This window comes from Bombina bombina, chromosome 4, assembly GCF_027579735.1.
Source record: "Bombina bombina isolate aBomBom1 chromosome 4, aBomBom1.pri, whole genome shotgun sequence".
NCBI lineage: Eukaryota > Metazoa > Chordata > Amphibia > Anura > Bombinatoridae > Bombina > Bombina bombina.
The window spans coordinates 197493138-197512988 of record NC_069502.1 but is presented as its reverse complement, the minus strand read 5'-3'; the positions used below and the strand labels follow the sequence as shown (position 1 = coordinate 197512988).

The 19851-nt window shown below is 42.5% G+C and overlaps 1 protein-coding gene across 5 annotated transcripts in view; it reads right to left on the bottom strand.

Moving 5' to 3' along the window:
• Window positions 1-6809: 6809 nt before the first annotated feature.
• The window catches only part of FBXO25 (F-box protein 25), a 139587-nt gene continuing 126545 nt past the window's right edge, over window positions 6810-19851 (bottom strand). For all 5 annotated transcript variants that reach the window (XM_053709741.1, XM_053709740.1, XM_053709743.1 and 2 more), the window contains one exon: window positions 6810-7612. In XM_053709741.1, the coding sequence (XP_053565716.1) occupies window positions 7523-7612 (90 nt within the window). In that variant the 3' untranslated portion in view covers window positions 6810-7522. The remainder of the gene's footprint in view (window positions 7613-19851) is intronic.

The window sequence follows — 19851 nt, the reverse complement described above, 5'->3', positions numbered from 1 at the left end:
GCACTGCAAAATCCTGAGAGACATTTGGCTCAGAAGAGAGAATTGTTTCTTTACATTTCAAAGTCTTTGTTAAACAACAAAACTGCATAGGTAGAGCAATTTGGTTATCTAAGCAAAGTAAACATCTATCCATGGAGATAGATTGATCCTGTTCTGGATCCATAGCTTAGATAAAGGTCCCACAAGTAATGTAGAAATACAGGGCAATATAGGGAAATCTTAATGCAGAACAAAAAAACAGAATTTATGCTTACCTGAAAAATTACTTTCTCCAACGGTGTGTCCGGTGTCCACGGCGTCATCCTTACTTGTGGGATATTCTCTTCCCCAACAGGAAATGGCAAAGAGTCCCAGCAAAGCTGGTCACATGATCCCTCCTAGGCTCCGCCCACCCCAGTCATTCGACCGACGGACAGGAGGAAATATATATAGGAGAAATCATATGATACCGTGGTGACTGTAGTTAGAGAAAATAATTCATCAGACCTGATTAAAAAAACCAGGGCGGGCCGTGGACCGGACACACCGTTGGAGAAAGTAATTTATCAGGTAAGCATAAATTCTGTTTTCTCCAACATTGGTGTGTCCGGTCCACGGCGTCATCCTTACTTGTGGGAACCAATACCAAAGCTTTAGGACACGGATGAAGGGAGGGAGCAAATCAGGTCACCTAAACGGAAGGCACCACAGCTTGCAAAACCTTTCTCCCAAAAATAGCCTCCGAAGAAGCAAAAGTATCAAATTTGTAAAATTTGGCAAAAGTGTGCAGTGAAGACCAAGTCGCTGCCTTACATATCTGGTCAACAGAAGCCTCGTTCTTGAAGGCCCATGTGGAAGCCACAGCCCTAGTGGAGTGAGCTGTGATTCTTTCAGGAGGCTGCCGTCCGGCAGTCTCATAAGCCAAACGGATAATGCTTTTAAGCCAAAAGGAAAGAGAGGTAGAAGTCGCTTTTTGACCTCTCCTTTTACCAGAATAAACAACAAACAAGGAAGATGTTTGTCTGAAATCTTTAGTAGCCTCTAAATAGAATTTTAGAGCACGGACAACGTCCAAATTGTGTAACAAACGCTCCTTCTTTGAAACTGGATTCGGACACAAAGAAGGTACAACTATCTCCTGGTTAATATTTTTGTTAGAAACAACTTTAGGAAGAAAACCAGGTTTAGTACGCAAAACCACCTTATCTGCATGGAACACCAGATAAGGAGGAGAACACTGCAGAGCAGATAACTCTGAAACTCTTCTAGCAGAAGAGATTGCAACCAAAAACAAAACTTTCCAAGATAGTAACTTAATATCTACGGAATGTAAGGGTTCAAACGGAACCCCTTGAAGAACTGAAAGAACTAGATTTAAACTCCAGGGAGGAGTCAAAGGTCTGTAAACAGGCTTGATCCTAACCAGAGCCTGAACAAATGCTTGAACATCTGGCATAGCTGCCAGTCGTTTGTGTAGTAAGACAGATAAAGCAGAAATCTGTCCCTTTAGAGAACTTGCAGATAATCCTTTCTCCAAACCTTCTTGTAGAAAGGATAGAATCTTAGGAATTTTTATCTTGTTCCATGGCAATCCTTTGGATTCACACCAACAGATATATTTTTTCCATATTTTATGGTAAATTTTTCTAGTTACAGGCTTTCTAGCCTGAATCAGAGTATCTATTACAGAATCTGAAAACCCACGCTTTGATAAAATCAAGCGTTCAATCTCCAAGCCGTCAGTTGGAGGGAAACCAGATTCGGATGTTCGAATGGACCCTGAACAAGAAGGTCCTGTCTCAAAGGTAGCTTCCATGGTGGAGCCGATGACATATTCACCAGGTCTGCATACCAAGTCCTGCGTGGCCACGCAGGAGCTATCAAGATCACTGAGGCCCTCTCCTGATTGATCCTGGCTACCAGCCTGGGAATGAGAGGAAACGGTGGGAATACATAAGCTAGGTTGAAGGTCCAAGGTGCTACTAGTGCATCTACTAGAGTCGCCTTGGGATCCCTGGATCTGGACCCGTAGCAAGGAACCTTGAAGTTCTGACGAGACGCCATCAGATCCATGTCTGGAATGCCCCATAATTGAGTTATTTGGGCAAAGATTTCCGGATGGAGTTCCCACTCCCCCGGATGGAATGTCTGACGACTCAGAAAATCCGCTTCCCAATTTTCCACTCCTGGGATGTGGATCGCAGACAAGTGGCAGGAGTGATCCTCCGCCCATTGAATTATCTTGGTCACTTCTTTCATCGCCAGGGAACTCCTTGTTCCCCCCTGATGATTGATATATGCAACAGTCGTCATGTTGTCTGATTGAAACCTTATGAATTTGGCCTTTGCTAGTTGAGGCCAAGCTTTGAGAGCATTGAATATCGCTCTCAGTTCCAGAATGTTTATCGGGAGAAGAGACTCTTCCCGAGACCATAAACCCTGAGCTTTCAGGGATTCCCAGACCGCGCCCCAGCCCACTAGACTGGCGTCGGTCGTGACAATGACCCACTCTGGTCTGCGGAAGCTCATTCCCTGTGACAGATTGTCCAGGGTCAGCCACCAACGGAGTGAATCTCTGGTCTTTTGATCTACTTGAATCATCGGAGACAAGTCTGTATAATCCCCATTCCACTGTTTGAGCATGCACAGTTGTAATGGTCTTAGATGAATTCGCGCAAAAGGAACTATGTCCATTGTTGCAACCATCAAACCTATTAACCTCCATGCACTGCGCTATGGAAGGACGAGGAACAGAGTGAAGTACTTGACAAGAGCTTAGAAGTTTTGATTTTCTGACCTCTGTCAGAAAAATCCTCATTTCTAAGGAATCTATTATTGTACCCAAGAAGGGAACTCTTGTTGACGGGGACAGAGAACTTTTTTCTTTGTTCACCTTCCATCCGTGAGATCTGAGAAAGGCTAGGACGATGTCCGTATGAGCCTTTGCTTTTGACAGGGACGACGCTTGAATTAGGATGTCGTCCAAGTAAGGTACTACTGCAATGCCCCTTGGTCTTAGAACCGCTAGAAGGGACCCTAGTACCTTTGTGAAAATTCTCGGAGCAGTGGCTAATCCGAATGGAAGTGCCACAAACTGGTAATGCTTGTCAGAAAAGCGAACCTTAGGAACTGATGATGTTCCTTGTGGATAGGAATATGTAGGTACGCATCCTTTAAATCCACGGTGGTCATAAATTGACTTTCCTGGATGGTGGGAAGGATCGTTCGAATGGTTTCCATTTTGAACGATGGAACCCTGAGAAATTTGTTTAGGATCTTCAGATCCAAAATTGGTCTGAATGTTCCCTCTTTTTTGGGAACTACGAACAGATTTGAGTAAAATCCCATTCCTTGTTCTTTTATTGGAACTGGATGTATCACTCCCATCTTTAACAGGTCTTCTACGCAATGTAAGAATGCCTGTCTCTTTATTTGGTTTGAGGATAATTGAGACCTGTGGAACCTTCCCCTTGGGGGTAGTTCCTTGAATTCCAGAAGATAACCTTGAGAAACTATTTCTAGCGCCCAAGGATCCTGAACATCTCTTGCCCAAGCCTGAGCAAAGAGAGAGAGTCTGCCCCCCACTAGATCCGGTTCCGGATTGGGGGCTATCCCTTCATGCTGTTTTGGTAGCAGTGGTAGGCTTCTTGGCCTGCTTACCCTTGTTCCAGCCTTGCATTGGTTTCCAGGCTGGTTTGGGTTGTGAAGTATTACCCTCTTGCTTAGAGGATGCAGAATTAGAGGCTGGTCCGTTTCTGCGAAAGGGACGAAAATTAGGCTTATTTTTAGCCTTAAAAGACCTATCCTGTGGGAGGGCGTGGCCCTTTCCTCCAGTGATGTCTGAAATAATCTCTTTCAAATCTGGTCCAAATAATGTTTTACCTTTGAAAGGAATGTTAAGCAATTTTGTCTTGGATGACACATCCGCTGACCAAGACTTTAGCCAAAGCGCTCTGCGCGCCACGATAGCAAACCCTGAATTTTTCGCCGCTAATCTAGCTAATTGCAAAGCGGCATCTAAAACAAAAGAGTTAGCCAATTTAAGTGCTTGAACTCTGTCCATAACCTCCTCATACGAAGATTCTCTACTGAGCGACTTTTCTAGTTCCTCGAACCAGAAGCACGCTGCCGTAGTGACAGGAACAATGCATGAAATTGGTTGTAGAAGGAACCCTTGCTGTACAAAAATCTTTTTAAGCAAACCCTCTAATTTTTTATCCATAGGATCTTTAAAAGCACAACTGTCTTCGATAGGAATAGTAGTGCGTTTGTTTAGAGTAGAAACCGCCCCCTCGGCCTTGGGGACTGTCTGCCATAAGTCCTTTCTGGGGTCGACTATAGGAAATAATTTCTTAAATATAGGGGGGGGGGGGAACAAAAGGTATGCCGGGCCTTTCCCACTCTTTATTTACTATGTCCGCCACCCGCTTGGGTATAGGAAAAGCGTCAGGGGGCACCGGAACCTCTAGGAACTTGTCCATCTTACATAATTTCTCTGGAATGACCAAATTGTCACAATCATCCAGAGTAGATAACACCTCCTTAAGCAGTGCGCGGAGATGTTCTAATTTAAATTTAAATGTCACAACATCAGTTTCAGCTTGATGAGAAATTTTTCCTGAATCTGAGATTTCTCCATCAGACAAAACCTCCCTCATGGCCCCTTGAGATTGGTGTGAGGGTATGTCAGAACAAATATCATCAGCGCCCTCCTGCTCTTCAGTGTTTAAAACAGAGCAATCGCGCTTTCTCTGATAAGTAGGCATTTTGGAGAAAAGATTTGCTATGGAGTTATCCATTACAGCCGTTAATTGTTGCATGGTAATAAGTATTGGCGCACTAGATGTACTAGGGGCCTCCTGTGTGGGCAAAACTGGTGTAGACACATTAGGGGATGATGTAGTATCATGTTTACTCAACTCATTTGAGGAATCATCTTGGGCAATATCATCATCTGTGGCATTACTGTCCTTACTTTGTTTGGACACTATGGCACACTTATCACATAAATTTAAATGGGGAGACACATTGGCTTTCATACATATAGAACATAGCTTATCTGATGGTACAGACATGTTAAACAGGCTTAAACTTGTCAACCAAGCACAAAAAACGTTTTAAAATAAAACCGTTACTGTCTCTTTAAATTTCAAACTGAAAACACTTTATTACTGAATATGTGAAAAAGTATGAAGGAATTGTTCAAAAATTACCAAAATTTCACCACAGTGTCTTAAAGCATTAAAAGTATTGCACACCAAATTTCAGAGCTTTAACCCTTAAAATAACGGAACCGGAGCTGTTTTTACATTTAACCCCTATACAGTCCCAGCTATATGCTTTGCTGAGACCCAACCAAGCCCAGAGGGGAATACGATACCAAATGACGCCTTCTATAAGCTTTTTCAGTGATTCTTAGCTCCTCACACATGCATCTGCATGCCTTGCTCTCCAAAAACAACTGCGCATTAATGGCGCGAAAATGAGGCTCTGTCTATAACTAGAAAGGCACCCATCTGAAAAAGGTGTCCAACACAGTGCCTGCCGTTTTTCTAAACGTTCCCCAAGATTATAATACCAATTATTAGTTAGAATCTGCATAAGATCCCTAGTAAAGCAATCGTTTTAGCCCAGAAAAATGTCTACCAGTTTTTAAGCCCTTTTTGAAGCCCTTTATTCTTTTATGTTTAACTAAGAAAATGGCTTACCGGTCCCCATGAGGGGAAATGACAGCCTTCCAGCATTACATGGTCTTGTTAGAAATATGGCTAGTCATACCTTAAGCAGAAAAGTCTGCTAACTGTTTCCCCCAACTGAAGTTACTTCATCTCAACAGTCCTGTGTGGAAACAGCAATCGATTTTAGTTACTGTCTGCTAAAATCATCTTCCTCTTACAAACAGAAATCTTCATCCTTTTTCTGTTTCAGAGTAAATAGTACATACCAGCACTATTTTAAAATAACAAACACTTGATAGAAGAATAAAAACTACATTTAAACACCAAAAAAACTCTTAACCATCTCCGTGGAGATGTTGCCTGTGCAACGGCAAAGAGAATGACTGGGGTGGGCGGAGCCTAGGAGGGATCATGTGACCATCTTTGCTGGGACTCTTTGCCATTTCCTGTTGGGGAAGAGAATATCCCACAAGTAAGGATGACGCCGTGGACCGGACACACCAATGTTGGAGAAATGTAATGCTTCATAAAAGTATTTTTTTTAAAGCACACAAATCTGCAGCCAAAAATATAAAACAAAAAGAAATTGCAATTAATATTATAGGTGTTTGTAAAAACTGCCTCAGAAGTCTGAGGCTCCTACCAGTTAGAAGAATATCCTACTAGTAATTGTCTGTGACAAACTCCTAATCGTTGAATAAACAGAAGCCGTTTCACTAAACCATGCAGGATCAAAGACGAATGCTGAACTGAATGACCGCTACGTAAAAGCGGCAGTGCAATCAACAAAAAAACTACTGCGACATAGAATCTGCTCTAAAAAGAGCGCAAAATAACTGTATTTGAAAAGAAAAATGGGTCATCACTGTAAGTCCGTACAAACTGAGAGACTGAGTAAACTGACTAAGGAGAAAAACCGAGCAGCAATCTCCTCTACTGTCTTAAAGATTCCCTATAGGCCACAAAATAAATATCAGGCAATAATTTAACCCTCTAAGAAATGGGTAAGGCAGTTACACATAACAGCTTTGCTGGGGTGCTCTTTGCCTCCTCCTGCTGCCCAGGAGTTGAATATCCCACTAGTAATTGGAATGACGTTGTGGACTCCCCATGTCATAGGAAAGAAACAATTAATGAAAGCATATTGCAAAGTTTTTTTCACTACGCATAACTAAATGTTTTATTTACAAATCTCAAGTAGTTAACTGTCCTTTTAACGCACTACTTCCCTGCCCCCTTCAACTTGATTTTATAGTCTTAAAAAAAGTATTAAATTCTCATGTTTCATTATCCTGATGAAACTGACACTAATTTAACATGTTTACATAATTATATGTATTATACTTGTACAATAAACCTGTTGTTGCATAGTCTACTTGCATTTACTAACATACCCTTGCAAGAGACAAAATAATAGGTAAAGAAAGGCTTTCTTATTTTATGGAGATTCATAATATATTATGAGAACTTTGCGGCTATATATTCCTGTTGCAATGTGCTTAGCGGTCTATCCCTAAATGACTTGTATTTGCGCAAGTAAACATACATTTTAGAGTCTAAAAATCTAAACAGTCCTAAGCAATAACAGTACATTATATGCAGAAATTATATTTCCATTTACAATAAAAAAAAAAATATTAAAATTATATTGGTCTCTTCAACTTGTACCATTTAACATCAGAAAAAATAACTTCTGCTGTCTTAGTTAATTATACAGTTACAAAATGTTACAATCAACCACTGAAAGTGCCATTTATCATTACTAGTAAGGTACAGGTTTGTTTTTTACTACATCTTGAAAGTGCAATGTTACTAGGACGCAGAACAAATAAATAGAATTTGAAAACAAGCAAAACATAGTGCATTTAAAATCTGAAGAGGTCAATAAAGTGCTGGGGGGAAACAGGAATTAAACAACTTCCCGGATCATTAGCAGTGCAGGGATGTCCCGTATCCTGAGAAATGAAAGGAGGACAACATCAGTGTTTTACCGCAGGTAATGCAGCTAAAACAATAATGAGCATATGTAAGACTGGTTTTGTCATAACACAAAATAGGGATCAGCCTATAGGAACCTTTACTCAGAGGGCTCATACCTTGTGATTCAAGTGATACAACCTTAGAAATCAATTGCTTGTGCGTGCTCTAATACATGGTCATTAGTCATTATTTACATATGAATCAGAAATCAATTCCTGCATTGCTAAATATATGCAGACAAATAAATGTTTAGGAATGCCTTAAAACTGTTATTTTGCAAGTGCATTACAATCTGCAAAATTAAACACACTTAACTTCCCCCTTATTGTTTTCAATTACGTGTAATGCCAGCTGCACAGTAGTAGATATACTGAAAATTGATCCTTTACATTTTACAATTAAAATAACTGATTTTGTTCACTGAAAACACCCGCTAAAGATTAAATTAAAACACCTAAGTATTACCTTCGAGTAAGAGAGAGCGAGATAAGATATGGAGATCTGTGCTTTCTGCATGCTCATCCCATTTGAACAAAATAGCTGTTTTTAATTGAACAAAAGCAGTTATTTTAGATACAAAAAGAATCCTAATGATGCAATTTTCTTAAACAAATATTAGCTATTGGATACATTTGGAGGTAAAACGTTTATTTTTATTTTTTTACTATGTGGACCAGGAAAGTAAGACAGGCTCGGAAAGCACATTCATAGACAAATATGAACAAATTGAATAATGTTTCTGAACTAGATGGAAATCTAATTGCCTCTGTTATGAAAAACAAAATAAGGAAAAAATAAAAATTATGACTTACCAGATAATTTCCTTTCCTTCGATACAGGGAGAGCCCACAGCTGCATTCATTACTTTTGGGAAATACAAAACCTGGCCACCAGGAGGAGGCAAAGACACCAAAGCCAAAGGCTTAAATACCTCCCCCACATCCCTCATCCCCCAGTCATTCTGCTGAGGGAACAAGGAACAGTAGGAGAAATATCAGGGTGAAAAAGATGCCAGAAGAAAGCAATTTAAATTTAGGACCGCCCTCCGGAGAGCACGGGCGGGAGCTGTGGATCAAAGAAAAGGAAATTATCTGGTAACTCATAATTTTTGTTTTCCTTCTAAATACAGGGAGAATCCACAGCTGCATTCATTACTTTTGGGAAAACAATACCCAAGCTATAGATGACACTGAATGCTAATGGGGGGGGGTAACAATAAAGCGGCCCAATCTGAGGGCACCCCAGCCTGAAAAAAATCCCATCCCCCGAAAACTGCTTCAACAGAAGCAAAAGACCCAAAATGGTTAGCAGGACCAAGTAACTGCCCAACAATAAGGACCGTAAGAGCTCACGTCAGGGACCACACAAAGAAGAACTCAGGAACAAAAGAATATGCTAAAGAGGTCTGAAAGGACCTCGAGGTACGATCCCAGAAAAAAAAGGGAGAAAGCACCTGGCAGAACCCAAAGAAAAAGTCTCCTTAAAAAGAAGGCCCAGAAGGAGGATTACCCGACTGCAAGAGATACTAGGACCTGGAGAGATATTCCAGAAACGTAACAGGTCAATGAATGGACAATTCAAGGACCATCTGCTGCATCAATGCAAAGAAAACAATGCAATCCTAGACAAGAAGTCTAATATCCTGAAGGACAAAATTTGAACTCAACTGCCTGACAGCCGGCCGCGTTGTAGTAAAAGGAAATGAACACCAAGGGTTCATGACCTCAGGAATAGAACAAACAGATATCCAGATCTGCTTTGGAGCCCACATATCCGGGCAGAAGCGACGGATGAGCCCACCCGTAACCACGTCTGATAGACAGCCAGGCTAGCCCTCCGGCTAAGAACTAGCGTCCTAACATGAACCAGCTAAGAAACCCTTTCTCCAAGACACCCTGGAAAGACCAGAGAAATATAAAATCAGAGAGAACCAACACCCCCGACCAAAACAGAGGGGGGAAAGGCTATCAATTCAAAGAGAAAAATGAGGAACCAGCTACAAGCTGAGGAAAGGACTGACACCTTTCCGAAAAGGATTTTACGATACATCAAAACACCAGGGGTGAAGACCCTGTCAAACTCCAAAATAAGGAGAAGCCCAACCACAAAAATGAGTCGTAGCACAAAAAATCAGGTACCCTGATGCCTACCCCTGACAGACTAAATTAACCCAGAAGAGGTGACATAGTCGAAGGGCACAAGGAAGGAGGAAGAATAAACTTCCCCAGCACCGAAAAGATCCAGAGATCTACTTAAGAATCCCTGATCACGATCCTCTAAGGACAAGACTAGGATAGGCACGAACGCCCAGAGAACCTAGATCGAAACCCACCAAAAGTACAGATCCGTCAAAAAGACACACCAAAGGAGAATTCCTCAACCTCCTGCTGAACTCTCAGAGTCGGAAAAAGGATCTACTTCAGAAAAAACCCAACTGGTAAAACCTCAGAAGACCAGGTCCTCAGAATAGAAAGAGTGACTGAAGAGAAGGAATAGAGCTGCAACAACTAAATGATATAATCGATAATAATCGATTATGAAAATAGTTGTCAACGAATCTCATAATCGATTAGTTGGTTTGCAATTAGTTGGTTTGCACACAGCACCAGCTGCTTCACTCCAATGAACTCCTGCACATGGTATTGTGTTTTATTGTTATGTCCTTAGTCTAAAGGATGTCTACAGACATTTACTTTTCACTTTTTATGGACATTATAAGTTTCTTTTTAAGTTTACAAATACTCCTGGCTTATGTGCAACCCAGAAATAATAGCAGTCATCATTTGGATTGTTTATATTAAATCCGGTGATTTGGGACTATGCTTTGCATGATATAGTGCACAGCTTGTTATTTACACCTAGCCCTAGATTGATGGGAGCTGTTATTTGAATTGATTTGCACTAACATCTGTGTGCACAATTATTAGCGGATCGCTTGCTATTGCTGATTATAGGTACTGTATAGATAAATATGCAAGGCTTTGTCCTGTTATAAATATATATAGTCCTAAGCCCTTTTCCTTTTTTTTATATTTTTAATTAATTAATGTACAAAATTCAACCTCTAATTATATATCTGTTATTTTAAGAGCAGACTAGATATTTTTTCCCCTAACCTTGTAGCTGATTGTTTACCATTGCATATATATATATATATATATATATATATATATATATTCAATATATTTTTATGTTAGAATGAAGTCCAGGCTTACTTTGTTAAGAGGCCATTTGCATTTGTGGAGCTAACAAAGATAAATAATCCCACCTTGGTGAAATTGGCAAAACCCTACTTATGCATCTCAACACCAACTAAGCGTCTCTTCTCTGCTGCAGGCAAAATAGCTTCATTTTATTTTAAATATATATATTTTATCCGATTAGTAGATTCATCGAAAAAATAATTGGCCGATTAATCGATTATGAAAATAATCGTTAGTTGCAGCCCATATCCCATTTCTATGGAAGTGATAAGACAAAATGCCCCAGTAGACCAAAGGAAAGTTTCCCAGAATATGGAAAGATATATTGCAAACTGGCGATCGGTACGGACTAACCAGAAATCTATGAAAATCTGGAGATAGATATCAACATGCCAAGCCGAAAAATCGGACTGTTAACATCACCCACCCACAGTAACAACGAATGACTGAAGGAAAGCAGCAGGGCAAGTCTATAGAGTATTTTAGCTCAAAAGGCCTAGGAGAGCTCCTGTCTGAAAATCAAACAGAATCAAGAACCACCCTGGAGCCTACCCCAGGAACTCCATTACAAATCCAACTGGAAAGGACAAGAGAGATTTCTTAAAACTCCTAGCAGGGGAAGGAGAAACTAGAACCACCAAAAACAGGAGCAACCAGAACCCAAAAAAACAGGATACTGTATAACCCCCCCCCCCGATCCAAGAAAATCTAGGATAAGAACGATGTTACTGAAAACAATACGGTCCAACATGATAAAAGGAAATTATCCATCCCCGATAAGGGAAGAGAGAACCGTATATCAACCCTCAAGAGGAAGAAGAAAACAGAATTCATGCTTACCTGATAAATTACTTTCTCTTGTGGTGTATCCAGTCCACGGGTTCATCCTTTACTTGTGGGATATTCTCCTTCCTAACAGGAAGTGGCAAAGAGAGCACACAGCAGAGCTGTCCATATAGCTCCCCCTCTAGCTCCACCCCCCAGTCATTCCACCGAAGGTTAGGAAGAAAAAGGAGAAACCATAGGGTGCAGTGGTGACTGTAGTTTAAACTAAAAATCTACCTGACTAATAGCCAGGGCGGGCCGTGGACTGGATACACCACAAGAGAAAGTAATTTATCAGGTAAGCATAAATTCTGTTTTCTCTTGTAAGGTGTATCCAGTCCACGGTTCATCCTTTACTTGTGAGATACCAATACCAAAGCTTTAGGACACGGATGAAGGGAGGGAACAAGACAGGTACCTTAAACGGAAGGCACCACTGCTTGTAAAACCTTTCTCCCAAAAATAGCCTCCAAAGAAGCAAAAGTATCAAATTTGGAAAAAGTATGCAGCGAAGACCAAGCCGCTGCCTTACAAATCTGTTCAACAGAAGCCTCATTTTTAAAAGCCCGTGTGGAAGCCACTGCTCTGGTAGAATGAGCAGTAATTGTTTCAGGAGGCTGCTGGCCAGCAGTCTCATAGGCCTTCTGACCTCTCCTCTTACCAGAATAGATAACAAACAAAGAAGGTGTTTGTCTGAAATCCTTAGTTGCTTGTAAATAGAACTTTAAAGCACGAACCACATCAAGACTGTGTAACAGATGTTCCTTCTTCGACGAAGGATTAGGACACAGAGAAGGAACAACAATTTCCTGGTTAATATTCTTATTAGACACAACCTTAGGAAGAAAACCGGTTTGGTACGTAAAACTACCTTATCTGCATGGAACACCAGGTAAGGTGAATCACACTGTAAAGCAGATAACTCTGAAACTCTTCGAGCAGAAGAGATAGCTACCAAAAACAAAACTTTCCAAGATAAAAGCTTAATATCTATGGAATGTAAAGGTTCAAACGGAACCCCTTGTAGAACTGAAAGAACTAAATTCAGACTCCATGGCGGAGCCACAGGTCTATAAACAGGCTTGATTCTGACTAAAGCCTGAGTAAACGCTTGAACGTCTGGTACCTCCGCCAGACGTTTGTGTAAAAGAATAGACAAAGCAGATATCTGTCCTTTTAAGGAACTAGCTGACAATCCTTTCTCCAATCCATCTTGGAGAAAAGACAATATCCTGGGAATCCTAATCTTACTCCATGAGTAACCCTTGGATTCGCACCAAAAAAGATATTTTCGCCATATCTTATGGTAGATTTTTCTGGTGACAGGCTTTTTAGCCTGAATCAGGGTATCGATAACCGATAAACCACGCTTAGATAGAATTAGGCGTTCAATCTCCAAGCAGTCAGACGCAGAGAAATTAGATTTGGATGTTTGAAAGGACGGTCCTGCCTCATTGGCAGAGACCATGGTGGAATGGATGACGTCCACTAGGTCTGCATACCAGGTCCTGCGTGGCCACGCAGGCGCTATTAGAATCACAGACGCCCTCTCCTGCTTGATTCTGGCAACCAGACGAGGAAGGAGGGGAAAGGGTGGAAACACATAGGCCAGATTGAAGGACCAAGGCGCTGCTAGAGCATCTATCAACACCGCCTGGGGATCCCGGGACCTGGACCCGTAAAGAGGAAGTTTGGCATTCTGACGGGACGCCATCAGATCCAATTCTGGAGTGCCCCACAGCTGAGTCAGCTGGGCAAACACCTCCGGGTGGAGTTCCCACTCCCCCGGATGAAAAGTCAAACGACTTAGAAAATCCGCTTCCCAGTTGTCTACTCCTGGGATGTGAATTGCTGAGAGGTGGCAAGAGTGATCCTCCGCCCACCTGATTATTTTGGTTACTTCCATCATTGCTAGGGGACGCCTTGTTCCCCCTTGATGGTTGATTTAAGCTACAGTCGTGATGTTGTCCGACTGAAATCTCATGAATTTGGCCGCAGCTAGCTGATGCCATGCCTGAAGAGCGTTGAATATTGCCCTCAGTTCCAGAATGTTTATCGGGAGAAAACAGAATTTATGTTTACCTGATAAATTACTTTCTCCAACGGTGTGTCCGGTCCACGGCGTCATCCTTACTTGTGGGATATTCTCTTCCCCAACAGGAAATGGCAAAGAGCCCAGCAAAGCTGGTCACATGATCCCTCCTAGGCTCCGCCTACCCCAGTCATTCGACCGACGTTAAGGAGGAATATTTGCATAGGAGAAACCATATGATACCGTGGTGACTGTAGTTAAAGAAAATAAATTATCAGACCTGATTAAAAAACCAGGGCGGGCCGTGGACCGGACACACCGTTGGAGAAAGTAATTTATCAGGTAAACATAAATTCTGTTTTCTCCAACATAGGTGTGTCCGGTCCACGGCGTCATCCTTACTTGTGGGAACCAATACCAAAGCTTTAGGACACGGATGAAGGGAGGGAGCAAATCAGGTCACCTAAATGGAAGGCACCACGGCTTGCAAAACCTTTCTCCCAAAAAATAGCCTCAGAAGAAGCAAAAGTATCAAACTTGTAAAATTTGGTAAAAGTGTGCAGTGAAGACCAAGTCGCTGCCCTACATATCTGATCAACAGAAGCCTCGTTCTTGAAGGCCCATGTGGAAGCCACAGCCCTAGTGGAATGAGCTGTGATTCTTTCAGGAGGCTGCCGTCCGGCAGTCTCGTAAGCCAATCTGATGATGCTTTTAATCCAAAAAGAGAGAGAGGTAGAAGTTGCTTTTTGACCTCTCCTTTTACCAGAATAAACAACAAACAAGGAAGATGTTTGTCTAAAATCCTTTGTAGCATCTAAATAGAATTTTAGAGCGCGAACAACATCCAAATTGTGCAACAAACGTTCCTTCTTCGAAACTGGTTTCGGACACAAAGAAGGCACGACTATCTCCTGGTTAATGTTTTTGTTAGAAACAACTTTTGGAAGAAAACCAGGTTTAGTACGTAAAACCACCTTATCTGCATGGAACACCAGATAAGGAGGAGAACACTGCAGAGCAGATAATTCTGAAACTCTTCTAGCAGAAGAAATTGCAACCAAAAACAAAACTTTCCAAGATAATAACTTAATATCAACGGAATGTAAGGGTTCAAACGGAACCCCCTGAAGAACTGAAAGAACTAAGTTGAGACTCCAAGGAGGAGTCAAAGGTTTGTAAACAGGCTTGATTCTAACCAGAGCCTGAACAAAGGCTTGAACATCTGGCACAGCTGCCAGCTTTTTGTGAAGTAACACAGACAAGGCAGAAATCTGTCCCTTCAAGGAACTTGCAGATAATCCTTTCTCCAATCCTTCTTGAAGAAAGGATAGAATCCTAGGAATCTTTACCTTGTCCCAAGGGAATCCTTTAGATTCACACCAACAGATATATTTTTTCCATATTTTGTGGTAAATTTTTCTAGTTACAGGCTTTCTGGCCTGAACAAGAGTATCAATAACAGAATCTGAGAACCCTCGCTTTGATAAGATCAAGCGTTCAATCTCCAAGCAGTCAGCTGGAGTGGGACCAGATTCGGATGTTCGAACGGACCTTGAACAAGAAGGTCTCGTCTCAAAGGTAGCTTCCATGGTGGAGCCGATGACATATTCACCAGATCTGCATACCAAGTCCTGCGTGGCCACGCAGGAGCTATCAAGATCACCGACGCCCTCTCCTGATTGATCCTGGCTACCAGCCTGGGGATGAGAGGAAACGGCGGGAATACATAAGCTAGTTTGAAGGTCCAAGGTGCTACTAGTGCATCTACTAGAGTCGCCTTGGGATCCCTGGATCTGGACCCGTAGCAAGGAACCTTGAAGTTCTGACGAGAGGCCATCAGATCCATGTCTGGAATGCCCCACAGTTGAGTGATTTGGGCAAAGATTTCCGGATGGAGTTCCCACTCCCCCGGATGCAATGTCTGACGACTCAGAAAATCCGCTTCCCAATTTTCCACTCCTGGGATGTGGATTGCAGACAGGTGGCAGGAGCGAGTCTCCGCCCATTGAATGATTTTGGTCACTTCTTCCATCGCCAGGGAACTCCTTGTTCCCCCCTGATGGTTGATGTACGCAACAGTCGTCATGTTGTCTGATTGAAAACGTATGAACTTGGCCCTCGCTAGCTGAGGCCAAGCCTTGAGAGCATTGAATATCGCTCTCAGTTCCAGAATATTTATCGGTAGAAGAAATTCTTCCCGAGACCAAAGACCCTGAGCTTTCAGGGATCCCCAGACCGCGCCCCAGCCCATCAGACTGGCGTCGGTCGTGACAATGACCCACTCTGGTCTGCGGGAGGTCACCCCTTGTGACAGGTTGTCCAGGGACAGCCACCAACGGAGTGAGTCTCTGGTCCTCTGATTTACTTGTATCTTCGGAGACAAGTCTGTATAGTCCCCATTCCACTGACTGAGCATACACAGTTGTAATGGTCTTAGATGAATGCGCGCAAAAGGAACTATGTCCATTGCCGCTACCATCAAACCTATCACTTCCATGCACTGCGCTATGGAAGGAAGAGGAACGGAATGAAGTATCCGACAAGAGTTTAGAAGTTTTGTTTTTCTGGTCTCTGTCAGAAAAATCCTCATTTCTAAGGAGTCTATTATTGTTCCCAAGAAGGGAACTCTTGTCGACGGAGATAGAGAACTCTTTTCCACGTTCACTTTCCATCCGTGAGATCTGAGAAAGGCCAGGACTATGTCCGTGTGAGCCTTTGCTTGAGGAAGGGACGACGCTTGAATCAGAATGTCGTCCAAGTAAGGTACTACAGCAATGCCCCTTGGTCTTAGCACCGCCAGAAGGGACCCTAGTACCTTTGTGAAAATCCTTGGAGCAGTGGCTAATCCGAAAGGAAGCGCCACGAACTGGTAATGCTTGTCCAGGAATGCGAACCTTAGGAACCGATGATGTTCCTTGTGGACAGGAATATGTAGATACGCATCCTTTAAATCCACCGTGGTCAAGAATTGACCTTCCTGGATGGAAGGATAGTTCGAATGGTTTCCATTTTGGACGATGGAACCTTGAGAAACTTGTTTAGGATCTTGAGATCTAAGATTGGTCTGAACGTTCCCTCTTTTTTGGGAACTACGAACAGATTGGAGTAGAACCCCATCCCTCGTTCTTTTAATGGAACAGGATGAATCACTTCCAGAAGATAACCTTGGGAGACTATTTCTAGCGCCCAAGGATCCAGAACATCTCTTGCCCAAGCCTGAATGAAGAGAGAGAGTCTGCCCCCCACCAAATCCGGTCCCGGATCGGGGGCCCGCATCTCATGCTGTCTTGGGAGCAGTGGCAGGTTTCTTGGCCTGCTTTCCTTTGTTCCAGCCTTGCATTGGTCTCCAGGCTGGATTGGCTTGAGAAGTATTACCCTCCTGCTTAGAGGACGTAGCACTTGGGGCTGGTCCGTTTCTGCGAAAGGGACGAAAATTAGGTTTATTTTTGGCCTTGAAAGACCTATTCTGAGGAAGGGCGTGGCCCTTGCCCCCAGTGATATCAGAGATAATCTCTTTCAAGTCAGGGCCAAACAGTGTTTTCCCCTTGAAAGGAATGTCAAACAATTTGTTCTTGGAAGACGCATCCGCTGACCAAGATTTTAACCAAAGCGCTCTGCGCGCCACAATAGCAAACCCAGAATTTTTCGCCGCTAACCTAGCCAATTGCAAGGTGGCGTCTAGGGTGAAAGAATTAGCCAATTTAAGAGCACGAATTCTGTCCATAATCTCCTCATAAGAAGAAGAATTACTAATAATCGCCTTTTCTAGCTCATCGAACCAGAAACACGCGGCTGTAGTGACAGGGACAATGCATGCAATTGGTTGTAGAAGGTAACCTTGCTGAACAAACATCTTTTTTAGCAAACCTTCTAATTTTTTATCCATAGGATCTTGGAAAGCACAACTATCTTCTATGGGTATAGTGGTGCGCTTGTTTAGAGTAGAAACCGCCCCCTCGACCTTGGGGACTGTCTGCCATAAGTCCTTTCTAGGGTCGACTATAGGAAACAATTTTTTAAATATGGGGGGAGGTACGAAAGGTATACCGGGCCTGTCCCATTCTTTATTAACAATGTACGCCACCCGCTTGGGTATAGGAAAAGCTTCGGGGGGCCCCGGGGCCTCTAGGAACTTGTCCATTTTACATAGTGTTTCTGGAATGACCAGATAATCACAATCATCCAAATTGGATAACACCTCCTTAAGCAGAGCGCGGAGATGTTCCAACTTAAATTTAAAAGTAATCACATCAGGTTCAGCTTGTTGAGAAATTTTTCCTGAATCTGAAATTTCTCCCTCAGACAAAACCTCCCTGGCCCCCTCAGACTGGTGTAGGGGCCCTTCAGAAACAATATCATCAGCGTCCTCATGCTCTTCAGTATTTTCTAAAACAGAGCAGTCGCGCTTTCGCTGATAAGTGGGCATATTGGCTAAAATGTTTTTGATAGAATTATCCATTACAGCCGTTAATTGTTGCATAGTAAGGAGTATTGGCGCGCTAGATGTACTAGGGGCCTCCTGTATGGGCAAGACTGGTGTAGACGAAGGAGGGGATGATGCAGTACCATGCTTACTCCCCTCACTTGAGGAATCATCTTGGGCATCATTTTTACTAAATTTTTTATGACATAAATCACATCTATTTAAATGAGAAGGAACCTTGGCTTCCCCACAGTCAGAACACAATCTATCTGGTAGTTCAGACATGTTAAACAGGCATAAACTTGATAACAAAGCACAAAAACGTTTTAAAATAAAACCGTTACTGTCACTTTAAATTTTAAACTGAACACACTTTATTACTGCAATTGCGAAAAAGTATGAAGGAATTGTTCAAAATTCACCAAAATTTCACCACAGTGTCTTAAAGCCTTAAAAGTATTGCACACCAAATTTTGAAGCTTTAACCCTTAAAATAACGGAACCGGAGCCGTTTTTATATTTAACCCCTTTACAGTCCCTGGAATCTGCTTTGCTGAGACCCAACCAAGCCCAAAGGGGAATACGATACCAAATGATGCCTTCAGAAGACTTTTCTATGTATCAGAGCTCCACACACATGCAGCTGCATGTCATGCTGTTCTCAAAAACAAGTGCGCCATACCGGCGCGAAAATGAGGCTCTGACTATGATTAGGGAAAGCCCCTATAGAATAAGGTGTCTAAAACAGTGCCTGCCGATATTATTTTACAAAAAATACCCAGATTAAATGATTCCTCAAGGCTAAATATGTGTAAATATGATCGATTTAGCCCAGAAAATGTCTACAGTCTTAATAAGCCCTTGTGAAGCCCTTATTTACTGTCTGAATAAAAATGGCTTACCGGATCCCATAGGGAAAATGACAGCTTCCAGCATTACATCGTCTTGTTAGAATGTGTCATACCTCAAGCAGCAAAAGACTGCTCACTGTTCCCCCAACTGAAGTTAATTCCTCTCAACAGTCCTGTGTGGAACAGCCATGGATTTTAGTAACGGTTGCTAAAATCATTTTCCTCATACAAACAGAAATCTTCATCTCTTTTCTGTTTCAGAGTAAATAGTACATACCAGCACTATTTTAAAATAACAAACTCTTGATTGAATAATAAAAACTACAGTTAAACACTAAAAAACTCTAAGCCATCTCCGTGGAGATGTTGCCTGTACAACGGCAAAGAGAATGACTGGGGTAGGCGGAGCCTAGGAGGGATCATGTGACCAGCTTTGCTGGGCTCTTTGCCATTTCCTGTTGGGGAAGAGAATATCCCACAAGTAAGGATGACGCCGTGGACCGGACACACCTATGTTGGAGAAAAGCTTCTTCACAAGACCATAAGCCCTGAGCTTTCGGGGAATCCCAGACTGCACCCCAGCCCAACAGACTGGCATCGGTCGTAACGATGATCCACTCTGGTCTGCGGAAACACATTCCCTGAGACAGGTGATCCTGAGACAACCACCAGAGAAGAGAATCTCTGGTCCCCTGATCCAACTGTATTTGAGGAGACAAATCTGCATAATCCCCATTCCACTGTTTGAGCATGCATAGTTGCAGTGGTTTGAGGTGTATCCGTGCAAAAGGGACTATGTCCATTGCCGCTACCATTAGTCCGATTGTCTCCATGCACTGAGCTACAGACGGCCGAGGAATGGAATGAAGAGCTCGGTAAG